The 23460-nt window shown below is 32.7% G+C and overlaps 1 protein-coding gene and 1 pseudogene across 2 annotated transcripts; one reads left to right on the top strand and one right to left on the bottom strand.

The window, feature by feature from the left end:
• Window positions 1-2047: 2047 nt before the first annotated feature.
• LOC143602387 (protein NRT1/ PTR FAMILY 6.4-like) lies at window positions 2048-9480 on the top strand (annotated as a pseudogene). The gene is made up of 6 exons (XR_013147833.1): window positions 2048-2074; window positions 2181-2216; window positions 6167-6252; window positions 6308-6545; window positions 7010-7551; window positions 8587-9480. The product of XR_013147833.1 is annotated as a protein NRT1/ PTR FAMILY 6.4-like (transcript).
• A 2546-nt stretch (window positions 9481-12026) lies between these two features.
• LOC143600987 (plant UBX domain-containing protein 4-like) lies at window positions 12027-15428 on the bottom strand. Its single transcript, XM_077078518.1, has 4 exons — window positions 14971-15428; window positions 13670-13967; window positions 13486-13581; window positions 12027-12417 (listed from the first exon to the last, which is right to left on the bottom strand). Exons 1-4 carry the CDS (start codon window positions 15426-15428, stop codon window positions 12049-12051), a joined length of 1221 nt encoding a protein of 406 aa, XP_076934633.1. The 3' UTR covers window positions 12027-12048.
• Window positions 15429-23460: the final 8032 nt, after the last annotated feature.

Below are 23460 nucleotides of genomic sequence, written 5' to 3'. Positions count from 1 at the left end.
TAACAAAAGTAAACACTAGACCCCTAGATAGCAAAGAAAAAAAATCAGCAAAATAGTATGTTATAATAATAGTAGTCTAGAATTAAATAGATACAAGAAAACATTATATATACAGTTACCATAGAGTGTAATTTAAACATGGCCGTTGGATAAAAATCCAAGATTGATTTCTGACCATTCGATAAGAACCAAGATTGATTCTCGGCCCTCCGATAAGGTTACTTGTTTTTACTCACTCACGTGTTCTTTCTTCCCCTACAAAACCGATGCATAATAGTTTCAGATTCTCGTTCGGCATGTTCTTCTTCAATTCCCATTCAATGCATAGCGCCTCTATACTTCATCTTCCTCCTCAATTCATAACTATTTCCTTCAATGCGACTATTAAATGATTATCCACTCAATTAATGTGATGGCGGGCTTGAAGAGGAAGTAATCATCTCGTAGACGCGTGTTTAAGCTCGCGGTGTTTCGGCCTAAGGTGGATGAGATCTCGCTTCTCACGGTTAAAAACAACCGGTAAGTTGTTGATTTAACTGGTTTATGTTTGAATTGCGTGATTGATTTGTGTGAATTTGGTTTGCATCTGTGTTGAGGAAATTAGGGCTGATTGGATATAAAACTTCAGCATCGATACCCGAGAGCTTCAGTTTCCTTGTAAGAGTTACGATAAAACCGTTGTCTGATTTCAGTATCATGCGTGAATTAGGTTTCAATTCATTAAACCTAATTAGTTCGTACTTGGTAGCCTATTATTTGTACAAGTTTCTTTTCATAACCATTGAGCTTTATGTGACCTTACTTTTTCTTCTGGTTTTGGATTTGATTATTTAATAATTGTTGTGGTCTTTGCTGATTATATTTGTAGATCCATAAGATGTTAACTGCTTAATGTTGAAGTTTAGGATGAAAATGAAATGAATTTATTGTGTCTTTTGCATTTTTGGTGACATAATATGGCTTTTTTATTCTTAGTTTTTGTGAAGATATCAAATTATTAATTATGTAGATACCTAATAGTCTTTGATGTTATTGACATGTAATTGTTGAAGATGGCGCGTGTGTATGTTGGTAATTTAAATCCGAGGGTTAATAAGGGGAAGCTAAAGTATTTTCCTTATATCTGTGTAGCTTTGCAAGATTGAATGCTCAATTTTTACTATTTTTTTGTGGGTATTTGATGCATATTTAGTTGTAATACCATTTGAACTTTGAAGACATATTTATGGAGACCCTATAAAACATCAGCATCTTTTATACACTGCGAAGGCATATTTGAGCTTATGTTTTGGTTATTTCTAAATTCTCTTATCATTAATTTATTTCTTTTATGAAACATAAGTCTCATGTGTAGTTCAATATCAAAGCTTAGTTGTTTCTAAGCTGTTGATTTTTTTGAAGCTGTAGGTATTTGTTGGATTTTTATATTTATAATTTTATATAATTTAGTACTGAAATTGGATTTTCAATTGGGTGGAATGTTATAGATGATTTATAACGTATGCATATTAATTCTTCAAAAATGTTTGAAAATTTAATAGAAATCTTTAAAAAATATAATTTTTAAATCTATGATTTCTATATATTGTTGAACCTACCAATTTTATTGAACTTTCGAAGCCCAAATGGTATGATTATGTTTAAAGAAACACCGTCAAGTGGTCTTTATATCAAACCAACGTGTCAAATAAGCTTTTTTATCCCACAATTACATAATTTCTTTTTTATTTCATAATTAGTTGTGGTCCTCTACCATGTTCTTCTATAAATCAGGTTAATTGAAATGTTTTATTTAATATCTTAAAATGATTTTTTTTATAAATAATACAATATATACATGGATTTTATAATTTTTCAGCAGTTACTTTTAACTGAACATGTCTATCTTGCAGTTCCTACAAGCTAGGGAAGTGGAGTTGCAGTTGCTATTGCAGTGGAGACTCTATAAATTGGATGTTTTATAAATGTAGTTCTCAGGTGCATTGTTTATTGTGTTGCTAATTGATTCGTGTCATGGATAAAGAGTATTATCGTCACACCTCTCTCTATGACGAGGAGGTACATGCCTTTGAAGGTAAGCATGTTTAACTTATTTCAGTTTCTATCGTTCTTTTGCCATTACGATAATATACAACTGTCACATATGAAGTTTGTTAACATGGCTATTTGTTTGAATACAGGAAATTTTTGATGAACCTCACAAACAGTACCATAAGGTTGATGGGTTTTTTTTAAATGTGATTTTGTTGCATATAGTTTATTTGATTGAGTTGTTATGGGTGTTTAGATTCTTTTGCCCCAATTGGATCTCTGGAGTTTGGATTTTAATTTTTGGTTTTGTTTTGAAGGATAAATTGCAAAGGCTATAAGGAGAGATGATGTTAAAGCGAAAGTTTTGACCGGTAATAACTTGAATCCAGCTTTTATTTTTCATTGAATTCGAATGGTTTTTGATCTCTTTATCTGTTTGGTAAAGTCAATAATCTTTAAATTGAGTATTTGTTCTATTTAGGATCTTTGGTGAAGCCTAACAAGGAAAGTGACTGATAACGTCTCTTGATTTTTGCATTTTAATTTCAATCAATTTTGTCTGTTGTAGAGTGATACGATTAGGGTTTTAGGTTTTGATACAATTGATACCGAGTTAGAAACCATTTTTAACCTTACTTTTTATAAGAATACTACTTGATAAAACTGGTAATCTTATGAGTAATGGTATCATGATTCAGTAATACTTTGTAAGCTAAAAAAAATCCTAAATAAAAGTTGTATATTTTCAAGAAAGACATTATGATATTTGAACTGTCTTTAAATTTTTTCCTGAATAGATGCAATTAAAAGTTTTGATTACAGGACTACAACTTGCGAATGGGGGAAGACACATAGTGGTGGTAGTTGATAGTATCAAGTTTCTTTGACCCTCTGCTCACTTTACAAGTTTAGTCGGAGATCAACTTTCAATTTTGCTGATCATTCTAGTAAGACTTTCTTTTAAGTTGTAATCGCATCTTTTTGGTCACCTATTCAATTCATAGAGAAATTTATTATTGATTCTTAATTTCTTCATAAAAACCTTTGGTTAGTCAATTTATAAAAGTAGTTTGCATTTAAGTTATCTTACTATTATAATATTATTAGTCGAGTTAATTATTTATAAAATTAGTTTTGGTTAAGACCAAAACAGGTTATCTGCAAAATGAGTTCGGGTCATTTAAAAAAGTATCAATTTTTGTTACGATTAAAACAGTTCAAAACAAAATGAGGGTCATTTAAAATTTTTAAAAAGTATCAATCTTGGCGGCGAGCCGGTTGCATTTTGGTCAGTGTATTTGGTTTCGACTTTGTCCAACTTTTGTAACTGAGATTAAAAAGTTGTTAGCTTTTTATCATAAAAAGGTATTTAAGGATTCTGTTCTCAATTTATATTAAAGTAATTTTTAAGGGTTAGTATTAGAGGTTTTCAACAAATTACATTTTGACTTTCTGAAAGTCAAAATTGCATGATTTAGTTGGTTGGAAATCTGTAAAATTTGAAGATTTTGTTAACGGGTCAACTCAAAGGGCATTTTGGTAAAGTTCAGAATTCGGTTTACTGACAAATTGATTAGTGATAATTTTTGATAGAAAGTGTCCATCTTATAAGTTATAAGCAAGTTTGACTTTTTGAAAGACGAAGTTACAATGATTTGGTCAAGGTGCATTTGGACAATTCGATAATATTAAGTTTTAAACACAACAGGTAGCTAAATATATAACAGCAACAAATAGCTGCAGAGAAACAATCAGTTGCATTTTTGGTGCTTGAGCTACAAGATCAGGCCAACAAGTGTGTTACTTAGTTTTAGGATTTTATATATTTATTTGCAATATGTATACATCGGAAAAATGTAGACGTTTTCGTGTGTGAAATTTCTTGAAGTATGCTATGATACATGTACTAGACATGGGAATTTATGAAAATATGTTGTCAAAAACTAAGCTTGGGAATCTGGCGGGTCGGGTCGGTTCAGTCGGATAATTGGTTAAAACATGTCCCAGTTAGAAAGGTATGTAAGCAAAATAGGCTTGGGACATTTAAAAAAAGCATCAAATTTGTTTCGAGTTAAAACGTGCTATAAGCAAAAATGAGTTTGAGTAATTTAGAAAAGTATCAATTTTGGTTCCGGCCATAATGAGTTATAAGCAAAATGAGTTTTGGTTATTTTTAATACCAATAATTGGTTCGGGTTAGAGAATGAGGACTCTAACCGAGTAACCGGTCATTCTATTTTGAACACAAGCAAGCAGATTGGGTTCGTGTCATAAAAAGAAGTATCATTTTTTGCTCAGGTTAAAACAGCAAGTTATAAGTAAAATGATTTCTTCGTTTAAAAAAGAGTATTAATTTTGATATGAGTTAACCCTGAAATCGTGTAAACTTTTGTCTAGATTTGCATGCAGAGTGCTTTTGACAAGTAACGAAACAACTTGTGTAAACTTTGGAATCAGATTGTAGCAATCAAAAAAGTAGGTGTCAAAATACCATCGCATACATCTTTTGATAATGTCTAACATTGGGTGAGGCAAAACGACGGCGAAGAACGATAACTTTGTTTTCAGTAGGATCGGTGTTGCCATTCAAAAGAGGGTGGCGGTGCAGATTGTTGTCGTTTACCTACCTCTCTATTGTAATCGCATCCTTTTATTATAATATAAAATGACTTGAATTTCAAAAAAAAAAAAAAAGAATACAAACCATTCCATTCGCATACCACCGACAACATAGTGAAATCAAGAAAAAAACCAAAATATACCGGTGAACATGTCAAAATGCAATCATGCATACACTTACTATTCCCTATAACCTCAGTATCTCATCCAGACATATTTTATGCTCATTCATGTTATTGAATTAATGTCGTTATCATATTCCTTCATTAATGTTCCCGTCCACTGGACGGGAAAAGTACTAGTTGATAATAGTGATAATACTAAAATACTAAAAAATAATATAAAAATAAAATATTATAATGGTATAACATTTAGACCTTCAAAATAAATAGATACATCTAAAACATATTATATTAGGTTGAATTAAAGATTAAAAAAAATATGACAAAAATAATCAAAACACAAAACAAGACAATACAAAACAAAAACTAAAAAAAAAAAAGAAAAACAAACCCTAAAATACGTTTCTGACAAGAAACTATCCAATAAAATAATCAAAGGCTGACACAAAGCATTTATTGTGTGTTGTTGAAATTCTAATGTGAATTACAAAACATATTAGATTTTTAATACTTCTATTTTATTGTATCAATTATCGAAGAATATGAATACCCATTTATGTCAATGTTACATTTGTTACTTTTGTAATAAACTTAAAATTATGTCCATGATTTACCACTTATGTTCATAATGGAGCCTCTGCTTTATGTACACAAAAGGAATTAGGGAAATTGGTTTTGTATTTCTATAATAAGCATCTTCGTATCTCACTTTGATAAGTAAACTATATCGTACACCACTATGTAAAATAACTAAAGAAAACAATATCCACAAAGGCATAAGTCATCAAACAATGATTTTCGATTTGTGGTTATCCTGTAATACCTGAACCTAAAGTTTTAAACGAATCAAAATGTAGAGATTAAGACTTAAACGAATCAAAATGTTAGATTTGACACATGATAACAAATTTAAAATTTGCCAAATACCAAAAATCTGAATGTACAAATGATTTTGGTGACTGGAAGTCTATTAATGCATACCTTTCATTAGGAATAGCCTTGGTTTTCTATTATAAACATCTTCTTATACGTACGTATATAAGTTATAGAACGCCGCCTTTGGTTAACCTCTATTACAGTATTACGCTAGCCATTATCCTGTAACACCCTGAACCTAACAAAACTATCTTCAAACAACAAGTGTTGACAACCTAAACACCTTTCACTTCAAACAGGATTCTCCATCTAAGATTTAGGAGATTGATTCTAGCAACATCTTTTTATCACTTTTCCCCTACCCTCTTTAACTTTTGTCCTACAAATTTTCACTATATTAAAGATATTATTGTACCTTAACATACCACACACCCAAAATGGTAATTCTTCTCTTCAACAGCTTCATATCATACCAACATTCATTCTTTGATTGTCATTCTAAACTTTCCCTATGACAGGTTTTGGCAATTTCGAAAACTGACAAAGACGATGCGGTTGATTTCAGAGGAAATCCTGTTGACCACTCGAAAACCGGAGGGTATAAATGTTTGTTTTTTTACTTGAGTTTGTGTATAACTTTACAAGTCTTAACTATTAACCGATGTATGTATCATTGTAGGAACTGAGCTCTCCGAAAGAATATGTGTGATGGGGATATCAATGAATCTAGTGACATATTTGGACAAAGAATTGCATCTTTCATCGTCAAAATCTGCAAACACGGTGACAAACTTCATGGGAGCTCTTAATATTTTAGCTTTGTTTGGGGGATTCTTGGCGGATGCTAAACTTGGTCGTGATTTAACCATTGTTATCTTTGCATCTATTTGTGTTGTGGTTAGTAACCAAGTATCATGTTTTTAGTATATATGAGAATTAATTACATGCTTGGTCCCTTTGTGGTATATACCTATATGATGAATTTGATACATTATTTCTAACAATTAGTGGTGTGCAAAAACCGAAAAACTGAATACATCCAAACCGAACCGAAATAAAAACCGACGGTTTGGTTTGGTTTTATGTTTTTGTAAAAACAAACTTACGGTTCCGTTTTGGGTTTGCATGGAAAAAAAATCAAAAAAACCAAACCATATTTCTATATTTTTATTTTTTATTTTATGTAATCTAAAAGAAGTTAATAAATATATAACTCAAATATTTTAGCCAAATATATAATGACCAATTAGTTAATAATTAACAAAATGGTTTGTTCCACAATTTACGATTTAAAAATGTGTCGTTAACATTTAAAGGTATTACAAACTTTAAAGTGACCCAAGTTTTTCATCATGAAACAGGGTGTGACACTATTGACATTAGCAACCGCAATCCCGAGCATGAAACCACCACATTGTGATAAAACAAAAACGCAACAATGTATAGAAGCTAGCAGAATTCAACTCGCGATACTTTATGTTGCACTTTACACCATAGCATTGGGTGGTGGCGGTATAAAGTCAAACGTCTCAGGTTTCGGGTCAGACCAATTTGATGCTTCCAACCCTAAAGAAGAAAAAGCAATGGTCTACTTTTTCAACTGGTTTTACTTTTGTGTTAGCGTCGGGTCTGTTTTTGCTGGTACGGTTTTAGTTTATATACAAGATGATGTGGGCAGAGGATTGGGGTATGGGATTTCAGCCGGGACTATGATTATTGCGGTTATTGTATTGGTTTGTGGGACCCGTATGTATCGGTTCAAGAAACCTCAAGGAAGTCCGTTAACGGTTATATGGAGAGTCGTGTTTTTGGCTATAAAGAATAGGAATCACCCATATCCTGCTAACCCCGGCTTTTTGAATGGTTATAGTAACTCGAAAGTTTCACATACGACTAAATTCAGGTATGTAGAAATGCTTTTTCCAAAAGGTTTTTGTGGTAAAATGATTAAAAACATAAGTATAGAAGAATTATTGAATATCTTCCTCAAGGAACGTATTAACCTGACTTATAATCAATAAAGATGAAAAATGATGTGTCAGTGGGTCGGGTTGGGTAACTGGTAAAACTACAGGATGAAACAGGCTAGGTCGGTCCACAAGCGCGTTTCGTGTTTTCTATATTGAACTTTTATCAATAATTAATGTGTTAATTATGGTTTAAAACCCACATTATGACGATAATAATCTAATTTTTTATGTAAAACAATTCACGTGGACTTTTATCCTGTTTTCATTTAAGTTAAGTCCTCTATATTTACCAGCCCTTTTTTTATATTAAAAAAAAAAAAAAACCATTAACTTTTTGCTAAATTCGCACGAAAGTCCCTAAACTTTATTTATGCATGAACAGCAGAGGTGTCAATCATATCAGGTTGGCGAGTGAACTGGTCAACCAAATATGGCCGTCTAACCAATTTATCAAAACATGTCAAACGGGTCAACTAGTGCTAATCAAGTTGTAAACGTAATACTTGGGTTGATGGGTTGTAAAAGTAAGTTAAACGGGTCATAAAGGGTTGGTGGGCAGACTTGTTTAACTAAACGGGTTAAACAGGTCCAACCCAAACACGCAACTTGTTTATTAAGCAGGTGTTAGAAAACCCAAAACATGATTCTTTTCATGCTAATGCCGTAAATTGCCACAACTAATTAAAATTGTGCTTTCAGTTAGTTTAACATTTGATCACGAAAGAAAGATCTATTCATCAAATTTTGAAAAGTCCAAAGATTTAATCATGTAAAAAAGAGCTTTCATGTTAATAATAAGCACACGCATTTTATCGCATAGTTTTGAGCGATTTAACCATGCAAAAATAAAATATAAGGACTTATATGCAAATTCAATAGAAGTCCTTACCGTCTTTTATCCGACAATTGCTCAAGGTATAATTTATTACTTAATAGAAGCCAACTAAATTTTCTTCTATATAATACAGGCCGCTTGACAAAGCAGCCATCCTACTTGATTATGCAAATTCAGATGAAAACAGAAACAACCCATGGATAGTTTCAACCGTAACAGAAGTCGAAGAAGTCAAAATGGTCATTAGCCTAATCCCAATATGGTCAACCTGCATACTCTTCTGGACAGTCTATTCTCAAATGAACACGTTCACTATGGAGCAAGCTGCAATCATGAACCGAAAAGTTGGAACCTTTAGCATACCCGGAGGCTCTTTTTCAATTTTCCTATTCATATCAATTCTCCTATTCACATCTCTTAACGAGCGGGTCATTGTCCGTTTAGCCCGAAAGATAACCCATGATCCAAAAGGGCTCAGAAGCTTACAAAGAATTGGAATCGGGCTCGTTCTTTCTGTTATAGGAATGGTTGCTTCTGCTATTGTCGAGAAAAAAAGGCGAGAAACACACATAAATGAATTAAAGAAATTTTCGGCCTTTTGGTTGGCCCCACAGTTTTTCTTGGTGGGTGCGGGTGAAGCTTTTGCTTATGTGGGCCAGCTTGAATTTTTTATTAGAGAAGCACTGGAAAGGATGAAGTCAATGAGTACGGGCCTGTTTTTGAGTAGTTTAGCCATGGGTTATTTTAGAGTAGTGTGTTGGTTTCGTTGACTGACATGGCAACAAATGGGAGTTGGTTAACGAATGATTTAGATGTGGGGAAATTGGAGAATTTCTATTGGGTGCTTGCTATTCTAGGAGTTGTTAATTTTTTGGGTTTTTTGGTTTTGGCATCTAGGCATCGGTATAAAGTGCAGAATTATAACAGTGAGAATGAAGGCATCGAAAACTGGAAAAGAACGAGTATTGAAATGGTTGATGATGTTGAGGTGAATAAGGCAGCCATTGGTGGGAAGGAAGAAACCTAGGAGATATATTTAATTTTATATATGTGGTGTTAAATATTTGATGTTATTTGTATATGTAAAATATATAAATGATTCTATTTTTTTTTTTTGTAACTTTCATTTTCCTGCAGCGTTCCTACAATAAACAAATGCAATGCTCCCATTTGTTATAATTCAATAGCATTTACAGAATCTTGTTAGTTCATTCTTACTTGAATGTTTTCTTAGGTTTATAACTTTATATGTACTTTTGTGCATAAATGCATATGATGTACAAGTGTACTTCAGGTTCATACAGAGTATTCCTTTTCTATATGTAGAATACCAATCTGCTCTATTTGTGGCATTGGATTAGAGGGCGTCACACGCAACTTATGCATGCAGCTAAGCACCATCTGAGATACCGCTTTTCAAAAAGATTGTAGACTTGTAGTTCATAAGTGTTTCTAATGATTAGTTTTTTTAGATGTCTAAATATTTGTTGGATCAACTTGTTATATTCTAGAAATTAGTGTATGGCATTTCTAACTTGTGACCTATATATTGGGTTGGCCCGAGACAGCTAATTGCTTTAAGTGCTCAATAAAATAATATATTATAACCACAAAAATGTGAACGGGATAACCTCTTTTAGACTAGGCAAGGTGCTGTTATTGACAAACTACCTCATGTTTTTTTCAGTTTTCACGTTCGCAAATAACCCCACTGAATAAAAAACAAAAGCAGTTTTTCTCCATATTAAAATTTATGCATACCTCAATTAAATTGGATGAGCTGCAAACCGTATCAATACAAAATTCAGAAAAACTTGGACTGCCCCAGCCACATCAGCTCTAAATAAACCTTGCATACTCAAAAGAAACCCTGCATTGATTAATAAAACAAAAGGGTAAATCAAAAATGCCAATCAAAAGAGGAAAATAAACCATGCAAATTTGAATCAATCAACTCCAACAAATTATGTGTAAATTTTCTACTTACATAAAAAATATAATATTGCGCAGCTTGTTTAAGCGGAACACTTCCAGGAGCGGGAAGATGGCTCACAACCAAAGGCGGGCGGATGGCACGATGTTTTGCTTCCTTTTCTTTACGGGCCTTAAACATTTCTTCAGTCTCAATAACAACCAACCTTTTAACCTAACATTTGAAGTTAGACACTTAGCATTAATCTACTAAAACCAGATAAATAATTAAATAAATAAAAATGCACATTTTGAGGACAACCTGTTGAAGCATTCCTCTAACAGTAGGAGTATTCCATCTCATGACGGTCCGATTGCACTTTCCTAAACGTAGCGCTTCTAAAGTGCGCCTGTGAAGTCTCCTGGTTCCCGGGATTCCTCTAACCAGAGTTATGTATAGATTTGGACTCCATGTTATTGGGACACATGCTTTGTAAGCTTTGTAAGCATTCATCTTTATGCCTTCTGAGCACCTTAAATTACATAAAACAAAGCTTAATAAGAAAATTTTGGTCTCTCGGTCTTAAAACCGATTAAACGAATGAACCCAAAAAAGGGCAATATCAAATTCGCTAAAGAGATTTAAAAATGGATATATGCGTATCATCATCATCATCATCATCATCGTACTCAGTATATCCCACCAATAGCAATGCTATGGTAGGGTCTGAGGAGGGTAAGATGTAGACAGCCTTACCTCTATCCCATGCAATGCATAAGATCATACAAACTAGGGCTATCGCCTGCCTTTACCTTTTTCTTTCTTTTTTTTTATTATGACTAATAAAATTTTATTAAACAAAACCAAGCAAGTCGCTAGTCAAATAAAGTTACACGCACCGTCATAATAAAATTATACTTGATTCACTTTAGACCCATTTCTCACATCCTATCTATATCAAACACGCGCCACCCCTCCCAAGTAGTGCTCGAATGCCTTGATATGTGGCGCAGTTCAACGTTTTAATTCCATCTAATACATTGTTAGCATTGGCCGTCTTCCTTTCAAATACCACCTCATTTCTAGTCTTCCAAATACACCTACATTATCGTTAGACATAACGCGTGGAAGAGCTTCCCAGTTTGTTTGGGCAACCGATAATGCTTATGTAATTCCAAGGTATCTCGTGTCGAAAAAGCAAAAAAAAACAGGAACCTTACACCAACTTGCAGTGCCATGCCAAATTGCTTGGGCAAACATACATGACAGTATGACACCATTAGATGCTCAATCAAATTGCTTGGGCAAACGTATTATGATTATGACTATTTTTAAGATGTAAATGTCGACATTCCTTTATTAATTTTTTTATTACTATATTATTATCATTGTAACTTTTAGAATATAGCAAAGGTTTTCCATACAATTTTTCATAAAAACTTGAATTCTAGGTGAGTTGAGAGAAGTAGAGTAAAATAACACTTCATATTCTTTTAATTTGTTTAGGAAGTTTAGGGCATGTTTATGTAGAATATAAGAAAATACGTTGATTAACACAAACACATAAATATTAAAACCACCCTAATATAAAAATATAGCCATCCAATAACAAGTCTCAAAATAACCCAAACGTCCACTATTCAAACATTTCAAAACCCAGAAGCACATATAGTAAAAACATAATTAAAGCTTTTGAATCACAACCGAATTGGCTAACCCGGCCTCTTCAATAGTCTGGTTCAAATCATTAAGCTGTTTTGTCGGGAATCCCATTGTCAGCAGCTGATAAGCACCATAGCCACCGGGCCTCGATGCATCAATGAAAGATCGAATGTTGTTTATCGTGTGATGGTTATTGAAGCGTGAAACCATACGGGTCCCATCAGCCAGTCTAAGTCGAATAGAAGTGGATGGTAACGTGTCATCGACAACTAGGCCCGCAGACGGGGTTGGGGCTGCAGTTACAGGCAGCGGAGTGACGGCTTCTGAAGTGCTGCTACTGCCTAGGGTTCGGCCCACCCCAGCAAAGGCCGCCTTGCGGTGTTTCTGAACCTACATTATTCAAAATGTTCAAATTATTATTATTTAAATATGATAAAAGTATACATGTAAATTTAAAAAAGAAAAGAAAAGAAAAGAAAGCTGTGGCCTTTTACTTTATTTGTATAAAAGTCCATAAGTTTAAATTTTGCAAGTTGAAACACTTGATTTTAACAAACTAACAATCAATCGTTCAGTGGGAAGATCCTTTATGCTCGTTGTACTTAATAAATGAACAAACATGAAAAAAAAAATTATTCCATTAAATGAATGAACAAGAGCACGTCTCATTGTTCCTTTACGTTCATTTTTGCTCGTTCATTTAGGTCTGCTTATCTTCTTTTCTATAATCATTTAAATTTATTTATTAATTATTAGAAACACTAATTAGTCCATCATGAATCAACTCATCACCCCAATCAAAGTTTAGAACTAAGCCTTGGGTAATGTAAACGAACACATCCAACTTTTTAACGAACAAACAAGAACCGGAAAAAAAACTGTTCGCTAAAGTTATTATGTTCGTTCACTCAGTTAAAGTTAAACGAACGAACATGAACAAAAATATTCATTTGTTTAAGTTATCAAGTTCGTTCAGTAAAAGTTAAATGAACATACATGAATGAAAGAATCTGTCCTTTTAAGTTATCATGGTCGTACGTTTGGTGAAAGTTTTACGAACGAGCATGAACGAGGCTCGTTCATGTTTGGTTTATTACGTTTACATGCTAAAATTAACAACAAAGCAAAAGAATTTTGTGGTTTCAAATCCTTGGTTTTCTTATCATAATATCCCTTAACAGTTTTTAAAACAACAAAAAGATCATGACTAAATCTTGTTAGTTTATAAAAAGTCTGGATTTATCATTCCAAAGTAAATATGATCACATACTCTAATTTTTATGATTTGACAAACCAACATTTTATGAAAGACTTGATGTTAACTGTACAATAGCTGTTTTGGGTTAACCCTAAACCAAATGAAGACCCATTATCCAACCACCCGACCCATTAAGAGATATATTGATGAAAGAATTTTTAAAAGAAATTAGATATGAGAATTAAACATAAAGGACTTACAGGGTAATCCTCCAACTTTCTCACAACACTAACTTGACCTGGGGCCCTTCCAGGTGGAGGCGTAAGTTCTTCAGGATAATCACCCTTCCTTAAGCTCTGCATAAAAAATGTTATAGGTAAAATAACAATAATAATATAATTATAATTAGGGGTTAAGAATGTTGATGAAAAATAATATTATTACCTCTAAGAAAGATGCATTTTGGGGATCATCCATGCTCCTCAAAGGGCCATCGTTAACAGTGAAACCGTTGGTCCAGAAAGTGATGGTAACATTAGAAGGCTGAGATTGAGGTTGAACTTGCTGAGGTGGAGGTGATGTGGAGTCTCCAGATAAGAGTCTTCCTCTTCCAGAAAAGCTTCTAGAGCTTGAAGATGGTTGAAACTGATCAGGTGTTCCTTCTTCAGCTCCTGCTTGCCTTAGTTGATTAAACAGAGCTTCCACATCATTCCTCTTTGTTGGATCTTGAACAAGCATACCACTGCAATCATTCACAAATGCCAAACATACAGATTCAATCAACATTTAAACCATTTTCAATATAACACATGAAACTCAACAATTAATCCCCATATAATCGCAATAGCCATCACATGATTCAGTCTGCACTGATTTCCATATCAACAAGTACAACAACAACCATACATACCCAGTAAAAATCCCACCTTTAGCAGAGCCATTAGGAGGGTCCGGGGCTCAGCTCGTTTTGACTTACAAGAGCAAAAGCTCAAGCTCGACTCCTGAGTTGTTTTTTCAAGATCAAGCATCGCCCGTTCCTTATTTATCAAATAATTTATATACGTTTTAAATTTTTATCATCCACTTTAAAAAAAAAAAAAATTTAAACAAGCCTAAGCTCGGCTCGGTAGGCTCAAGCTCATGTAGTACCTTTAACAAACCAAAGCATGGCCTGAGTTCAGCTATGCAATGTGAAATTTTATATATATATTAAAAGCCATCTTTCAACCTCTCACTAAATCTACTATTCATGAAATTATCAAATTTTAGCCACAAATTTTATCAAATATACTACTAATGAAAGCTTCAAATATTGACCCCAAAATTCAACCATTTCCATACTCACGGAAAACGTAGTCTTCATTCTTCAACAGTTTCCAAACACTGGTGTTATGCCATTTGTTGTTTGCTTTGTCTCCCAAACTTGGAATAAAGTGATTCTATTTGTGTATTTTTGTTTCAGACTTTAATCATGTATCACGTACTAAAAAAACAGCCATATATACATCCACCACCTATTAACACGCTAATAGACCTCCACGCCGCAACGCGCGAGTACAACAACTTGTTAATACATAAAAGTCAAGGTTCACAAAGCTAAACGAGTTTCCAATACAAGACTTGAGCTCGGGCTTGTATAGAAAGAAACAAGTACTAAAGTATAACATTAGTAAACTACTAACAGATAAAAAAAAACAGTGAATAGACATTCAAACTATATAATTATAAGCCCTGATATTAATTACCTCTTTTGACCACCAGTATAATACTCCTGAGGCCCATCCGAGTCACTTCCGGAGTCATCACCGGGTCGATTCAGATCCGCAAAGGTCCGAATGCGTCCACTGGACCGACTACCGGACGCCTTCTTATCCGCACCGGTATTCCGAGATCGCAAATTGTACGGATTATCACCAGCCAATTGGTGCGAAGGAGGCGGTGAAGCTGATCGAGAACGAGACGGCGAAGACGACGGAGAATGAGTATCAGAATTAGGATTAGGGTTAGGGTTCTGGTGAGTTAGCGGATCATCGTTGGCTTCGAAGAAGGTGGTGACGGCGGAATCGAGATCGTAGTTGTGGGATTCGAGGAAGAAGGTGGCTTCTTCACGGGAAGCAGAGGTTATGTCGGAGAATGCGATGATTATGTCGTCGTGAGGGTTGCTGCCGCCGGTGTTGGTGTTAATCGCCGGTGGCTCTTCCATTGTTTGATTTTGGTTTGCTTGTGTGAGAGGGTAACGATTTGGTATTGGTATTGGTATTGGTATTGGTATATATGATGCCACGGGGTCGGTGTATATAATAAGGCCCCGGGTTGTATTTGGACCCAACTACATTGGTTTTTAAATTTGTTTGGATAAAGTTAAATGAGGTTTAAATTAGTTTGGGTCAAATTGGATCGGATATTTGGATTATAAGTGGAGGGAAAAAATAAAACTCAATGGGTTTGGTTTTAACTAGTTTCAGACATTATATTATCAGGTCGATTTCAAACTAGCAGATCAGATCATGAAAACCAGTTTCATCCAACTGATTTTTGATCAGTCAGGATTCGGATTGTGAACCGGTTTGTCATGGCTAGATTTATTAATTTGTAAGTTTTCATGGGGCTGGAGTTACAACAATTATTTGGTAATGTTACCTAAACATTTGATGCCTCGGGCCCAGGCATGCCTCGTGGTGTGTATACGATGAAACATCGAACTCCTATAAGCATTCATATGCTCGTATAGAAGATGAGACCTTGAATTCTAAGTAGTAACGTTACATTTATTGTGATCTATAGATAAGTAATATACTTATTAACGTGTCAAAGTCATGTCACATGGAAAATGGAAATACACTTCCAGTCTTTTGTGACGAGTATTGGAATAACCCTGATTTTTAGTGCCTATTTTTTTTATTAATTCATGCCTGTCATAATTTTTATCATATGATCATTCAATCCCTTCTAAGTGTTTAGTAACTTAGGATACCTTATTAGAATTCGATAGCTTGACTTAGAATTCTACCCGTACCTGATTATAAATTTTGGTCTCGAACGACTATCAAACATTGTGACCTGGCTGATCCATCCATGAGAAACCCGTAATTGAAAAACCTCTCTGGTTTAACCCTGAACAGAATGCTTCAAGTGAGACCCGTGAGCTCAAATAAGAAAAGTCATGGGGCTGTCGCGAGACCAAATGGACTTCGATGTCATAGCTATTTGTCACAAAATCATAACATAATTATCTTAATTTATATAGTACTCAAATCTACCTATTCTAATAAAGGAATAAATGGAGACACTTGTCATGTTTTGGTTAATTCTCATAATTTTTTTCCCTCCAAAACTAATATACCCTAATATATGTAATAAATCAATAATTATTCACTTTCCTTTTACACTATATTTATATAATATCTATATATTTTTATAAATATAAATATTAACATATTATTTTACTATATATTTCAAAATACTTGGTGAATTTCAAATATCAACAACAAATCATGTTTCTCAAATGAAAATTGTTTTGGGTTTTTTGTGGAAGTTAAATTTGATTTTATGGGTCAAAAGTTAATAAATAGATTGTTTGGTACAAATTAACTACATTTAGATCAAATTTTGTTACGGGTCAAAAATGAAAATTTTGAGTATTTTTAAAATTTTGAGAATACAAAATAGATTTATCATCAAATTTGTTATGGGTTCAAAGTGTTGACTTTAAAATGTCAAAAGTATGAAAGTTAGAATTTTAAACATGATTTGGGTTTCAAGTTTATTTGTAAGGGCATTCTTTGAAATAATCAAAAGGTTCGGAATTTGGCAAATTGACTATTTTTCCCTCAACTATTAAAACTTAAGAAAATATTGCGAACACTTTCGACATGCCACCCCCATTGTCACACCCCAACCTAAGGCGGAAATGCCGGGGTGTGATCCAATTGCTCACAACTTGAAGATACTATCATAAATATAAATGACAATATCTAATTAATTATTTTGTTCAAATAATACGCACAATGATCAAATACAACCAAACAATTCAAATAAATAAATACAACAAGTCTAAATCCATGTATGTCTTCATTATAATCCTAAGGTCTTTCTAAGTGTCCATCCTTCAACTCAGGCAACCTGCATATACGTATAAAATAGAGTTTTGTCAACAAACATGTTGAGTGAGTTTACCACCAAGTTTGACACCAAAATAATGTTAATATGATAAATAAGCAAAACATAATAAATGCAGAGATGAAATCAAACCATAAGCAAGTAAGTTGTCGACTAAACCATTGCCAAGCGAATCGGGCGCCGGTAAATCAACCATAAGCAAATAAGAATAAGACCGTTGCCAAGCGAATCAGGCGGTGGCCACTATAATGAGAACCATCTCCAAGGGGATATGTCAAACGAATGAATACAATAACACATAAGCACATAACAAGTAGATTTGATTAATCACACACATTTACACGTTTGCTATTTTTTATATGTATATATAGATATGTATGTATAGTATTATATACGCTTATGTCCCCAAGACGTTTATGAAAATCGAGTAAAATAGGGGAATGATAAAACTCACCTGATCGAATAAGCCAAACGAAAATGTTTATGACAAGAACGATAATCACGCTCTTCGAGGGTTACCGACAAGGATCTTAATTAAATAATGTTATGAGTGAATTATAAATGAGATAATACATATAACGAATTTAGGATTTCAATATGATTTGAGTTATATTTATGGTTGTTTACGTTATGGATTGAACGATTGATCACTGCGAATTATTGTTACTGTAAAAACATTACTATTAGTTATTACTTAATTATAAAAGTCATTGTTTATTATAAAATCGAATCTACAAACAATTAGTCTAAATACATAATGATGAACATATATTTTAGAATATATAATTAACATTTTTAAATACGTTAATACGTTTATTATAATTTTAAAATAAATAATACATGTATATATATATAATATATATATATATATAAGCAAATTTATAAAAACATTTTAACAACTAGAAGCCTTAACATTAATGTCGGGTTTTAATAAAATAATAATGATTTATTATTAATAATATATATATATATACACGAAAACTTGTAACGAGCTATTTGACACGAAACGTTAACTTATGATGTCGGTTTAACTAAAATATTGTTTATTTAATAATTAATATTAATTATAACATATTATATATAAAAACAAGCTTTTAAAATCCTTAAACAAAAATAAACCAAAAACAAAACCACTGACCGGACTCGAACTCGCGACCTCCTGCCGGACCAGGTTCAGAACACACACCAGCCATGCGTGCTAGTGTGTCAGTTATTTAAAGTTTGTAAACAAATTCATTTATTCAGAAACCAAGTAAACCCTCCTTGCTTATAAACCCTAGATTATGCAATCGCCCAATCGACGTAATGTTCGTTGAATTAAGATTAGGGTTAATGTGAAGCATATCATAACGAACCTACTGCACATAACAATTACCTGAATCGTTGATTAAACAGGGGTTAATACGAGTTAACAGGGCCGGCGAACCAAGGACAACGAATAGGTATCACGGGGTGTCGATAATACAATTAACCATGGGGCTTCGACTCGCGCTGGTATGAGGGAGGTGCAGGCACGAGGAATTGAGTTATGAACAAGCGTAGGTTATATAATCAAATTAGGGACGGTTTGGGTTTATAAATCAATTCTTATTATAAACGATCTTGTTTCTTAATTAGCTATGTTAGTTAGGCCGATTATGATACGGGAAATCATAAGCATGATTCAATTCCAGATTTAAAACGATAATTGTGGTACAAGTTAACTAAATGGGTCAAGACTTCTGGTTAATGGGTTACGGATTTTGGATCTGGTAAACGGGTTAAGAAGATAATAAGCGGAATTTGCTTTTTTAGTCATTGAAGCTTTGATGTGGATACAAAAGAGGGTTAAAGTTTGTATTTTGGGTTAAAACGTTCTTTTTCCAAAGTTATATATAAATATATAAACAATTAAAATTTTATATAAAAATGTTTCAATAAACGCATTTACTTTTCAGTGTTAAAACTTCTCGAATCATAAAACGAGTCGGGTTATGGATATAAGTTCGTTCGTTGGAAAACCCGAGTTGTTATACCCATGCCTATCAATGCTTTTAACTTTTATCAAATTTCAAATATTTATGTGAACATTAATTTTTCCTTCAATGATGATCAGAACGGTATGGGAAGCATGTCATGCAAAACTATGCTCAAATAAAACAAAATATTCACAAAGTTGAATGGGTTAATATGTTATTTTTTATGTTGTCATTATGACAAAGTCGAGAAGCCCTCTGAAACTTATCAAAATCTTTTTTATAGTGTAGCTTAGAAAACATAATTCTTGAAGAACATTCATTGTTAAAATTTAATATCATACTTTCTTTTGATGGGTGGTAAATTGATAAATATATCAATAAAGGCAATGCCTCTTTTGTATTTATGCTGAGTGGTTATAACTACTATCGTATGAGAATTCTTATTTTCAAAATTGGTTCATGAACAAAATTATTTCAATTATACATATATGACACCGAAAATGAATTTTTCAATAGAAAGAAGCATTATCGAGTACGATTTTACACGGACATTTTTTATTAAGTTCATTTAAAAAAAATCATTTTGTTATATAAATAAAATCAATTTATGTACACATTGTATATATACAAAACATAGATGTAATACATTTTTTTTTCATATACGCCATGTAATTATTTGTTTTACTTATAATTTTATAATTTGAATTATCCCGTGTGTAACACGGGCTCTTAAACCAGTGAACTTTATATTACGCTTAATATCAAATAAATTATTTTCCCGGTCTTTGTCACAAGTATCTTTTGCACTTAATTTCTTATCTTTCTTATATTAATTACACTGAATTTTATGTAACATTCAATTCCATGTTAATCCATTTACAACATTAACCTATTATAAACTTCTCTTGCCGTTTATAACTTCACCTTTTAATTTATGATATTTAGCTTCAATTAGCATAGACTCAGCTGAAAATTTTAATGGCGCGAAGCACATATCATGAAAAGGAAGACGCATATTCATTTACCATCAACGGCACCGACATAATCACAAGAGGTTTGACATTCGTATGTCACATCGTTCGTAACTTCGTTTTATATATGTTATGATTTCTTATACATTTTATAACAACATAGTTAACACAAAACAGTGCATACCTTACAATTCTTAGTGACTTTAAATGGAGCTTTTGATTTGTTTTGCATTGGGTGATTTCGTGTGTATGAAGCTTGATAAGTCTAATAAGACTCGTTATGTTGCTAGAGTGGAGCAACTGTACGCTAGTAAGAATGGTAACATGACAATTAGGATCCGATGGTATTACCGGCCAGATGATACAAAGCAAGGCTGGAACGGTTTCACGGTGACAAGGAGTTATTTTTAACCGATCATTACGACGTGCAGAGCACACAAACGATCCAAGGCAAGTGTAATGTTCATTCTTTTGAGGACTACATAAACCTGAAAAACGTCCACCTTGACGATTATTCATTGTCGATATGAATACGATGTTGCTATACAAAGGTTCTTCAACATTCTTGTTGCCGTGTAAGTATTTTAATTCACTTTTTTTTGGTATTTTATGAGATTTATAGTAGGAACTAATCGAAATTTTGAAATGGTATGTGTGTGTATATGAAATGTCGTACAACCCGGATGAATTGATGGTGCAATGTGATGAATGCAAGGGCGGTATGTTTTGATCAAATATCATTAAAAATTTATTATTACATTCTTCACAACAAACCTCAACAAAAAGTCACAAGATATTTACATGAATTCTAAACTTTTCTTAAAAATATCAATTTTCTCTAACAAACGCAAACCTACACAAATCTTATTAAAAATGCTTAAAAAATGCAATACAATATAATATAATATAAAATAATATAATATGTGTGTTTTTGAGTTTAGGACCCCACATAAAAGTTTTTGAAGAGGTTTGAATCTACAAACCTCAATCCAAACCTATTCGCAAACTTCCCCCACTCAATGTTTGTCCGCCCTCATTCATCTGCTTTTTGCAACTTAGATCGCCTTTATCATCGTTGTAGGTGCTCTTAATCAGATGAGCACATGCTACAATATAATACATACATGAGAGTCGTCGACACGATGTGTTGAGAAACTTATACGTTGGTAATCACGCAACATGCTTTTTTAATTAAAAAGTAGCAATGTCATACTCAAATTAAAGAGAATAAAATGCTTGTTTTTCTTATTAATTTTTTTTTTTAAAAAGTATTAACATGTTAAAAGTTTATTGTTGTTTAAGCCTCGTGGAAGAGAAGTTGATTAAAAGTCAACAGTATGTTTAAAAAAATTGTATAATGTACTTAAAAATTGTAATTATTTAAACTCATAAATGATGTAGAGTCACATTTTTTTTTTGTTCTTGTCACTCTTATTATAATCTTCAATCAAATAAATCCGTAACACCACATGTCCTTTCTTATGCTCTCTCCATCCTACTTTGTCGTCTCCAAGCCTTTCTAGCCCCTAACTCTTCTTAAAAACATCAATTCTTTAACAAACACAAACCTCTACAAACACTATGATTTTATCAAATATCAATAAAAATTTAGTATAACATTCATCACAACAAACCTCTAGAAACGGTCACATCAAATCCACATGTGATTCCAAATTTTTTTTAAAAAGGAAAAATTCTGAAAAGAAGCGTTTATGAAAACAAATTTTAAGTTTTATGTGTCATTTGTAAGAAATTATAGAAATAGGTATTATAAACTAGTCGTGACGAGTAGTTTGTAGAACCAATTAAAACTTGGCACGTGTCCTTAAACTAACCATAACGAGCACGTTCACTAATCATTTACTGGTCATGATTAAATAAGTCTCATGCCTCGTAATCAATGCCCACGAGCCATTTTACGTCCTTTAGTCGCGACGAGTAGATTGTAAGGTTAAACTAGTCGCGACTAGTTAACTACTAATAAACTACTCGTGTAGAGAATCTAATCCGGGTAAATTAGTCGTCGCGACTAAAAGACTTATGAATTACTCGTGGGCGTTGATTACGAGGCATCAAACTTATGATGAGAAAATGATTAGTGAACATGCTCGTTACGGTTAGTTTAAGGGCACGTGGTAAGTTTAATTAGTTCTACAAACTACTCATGTGTTATCAAAATATACTCATCATGACTAGTTTATAATACTTATTTCTGAAATTTCTTGCAAATGACACATAAAACTTGAAATTTGTTTTCAACGCTTATTTTCAGAATTTTCCCTTTTAAAAAACATCAATTTTCTTTAACAAATACAAGCCTCCACGAATCTTATTAAAAATGTTTAAGTTAATATGATATGATATGATATTATATTATATTATATTATATGACATGAAATGATATGATTTGATATGATATGACATTAAATGATACGATATGATACGATAAGATAAGATAAGTACGATACGAGATATGATATGATATGATATAATATTATATGCACGTGCGTTGGGTAAAGTTAAAATGCAATAGGAAACAAAAATGAGACATGTGAGAAGGATTTGTGGCCACATAACCCCCATCCCCCCCTAAAAATAAAAAAAGTAAAAAAATCATAACTCAAAATACAAACAAAAAACAAAAAAAATTTAAAAACCAAAATGTTTCCCCGTCATTCCCGTTAAAAAAAACGATGAAAAGACACAATGATGAAATTAACAAAAGACACAAAGATCGTAAAATATTACACAATGTCAAACAAAATATAACACAATGTTGAGTAGCATAATACGGTATAAAAAAAGGACATAATGTTAAGGAAAAAATGCATAATTAATGACGAAATAAATAAAAAAACATATGGATAAATAAAAAAGACGCAATGAACTTTTTTCCTCAACATTTTGTCTTTTTTTTAGAACGAGAAATAAGGTAGAAACATTACTTTTTTTTTTTACTTCTTTTTTATTTTTAATTTGAGTTATGATTTTTTTATTAATTTTTTAAGGGATTTTTTGTAGCGACAAATCCTTCTAATCTTTCTTAATTTTGTTCCTTTTTATAGAATAACCCGACCATGCGTGTGTTTAGAGCCCCACACGAGAAGTCTTTGAAAAGGTTTGAATATGCAAATCTCAATCCAAACTTTATGCCTATATAATGTAATACTCAACTTTATATATTATT

The sequence above is a fragment of the Bidens hawaiensis genome, unplaced genomic scaffold, assembly GCF_021521415.1.
Source record: "Bidens hawaiensis isolate Kalapana, Puna unplaced genomic scaffold, B.hawaiensis_p1.1 tig00001960_1, whole genome shotgun sequence".
Taxonomy (NCBI): Eukaryota; Viridiplantae; Streptophyta; class Magnoliopsida; order Asterales; family Asteraceae; genus Bidens; species Bidens hawaiensis.
The sequence above is the reverse complement of the archived record's forward strand: the minus strand, read 5'-3'. Positions and strand labels throughout refer to the sequence as shown.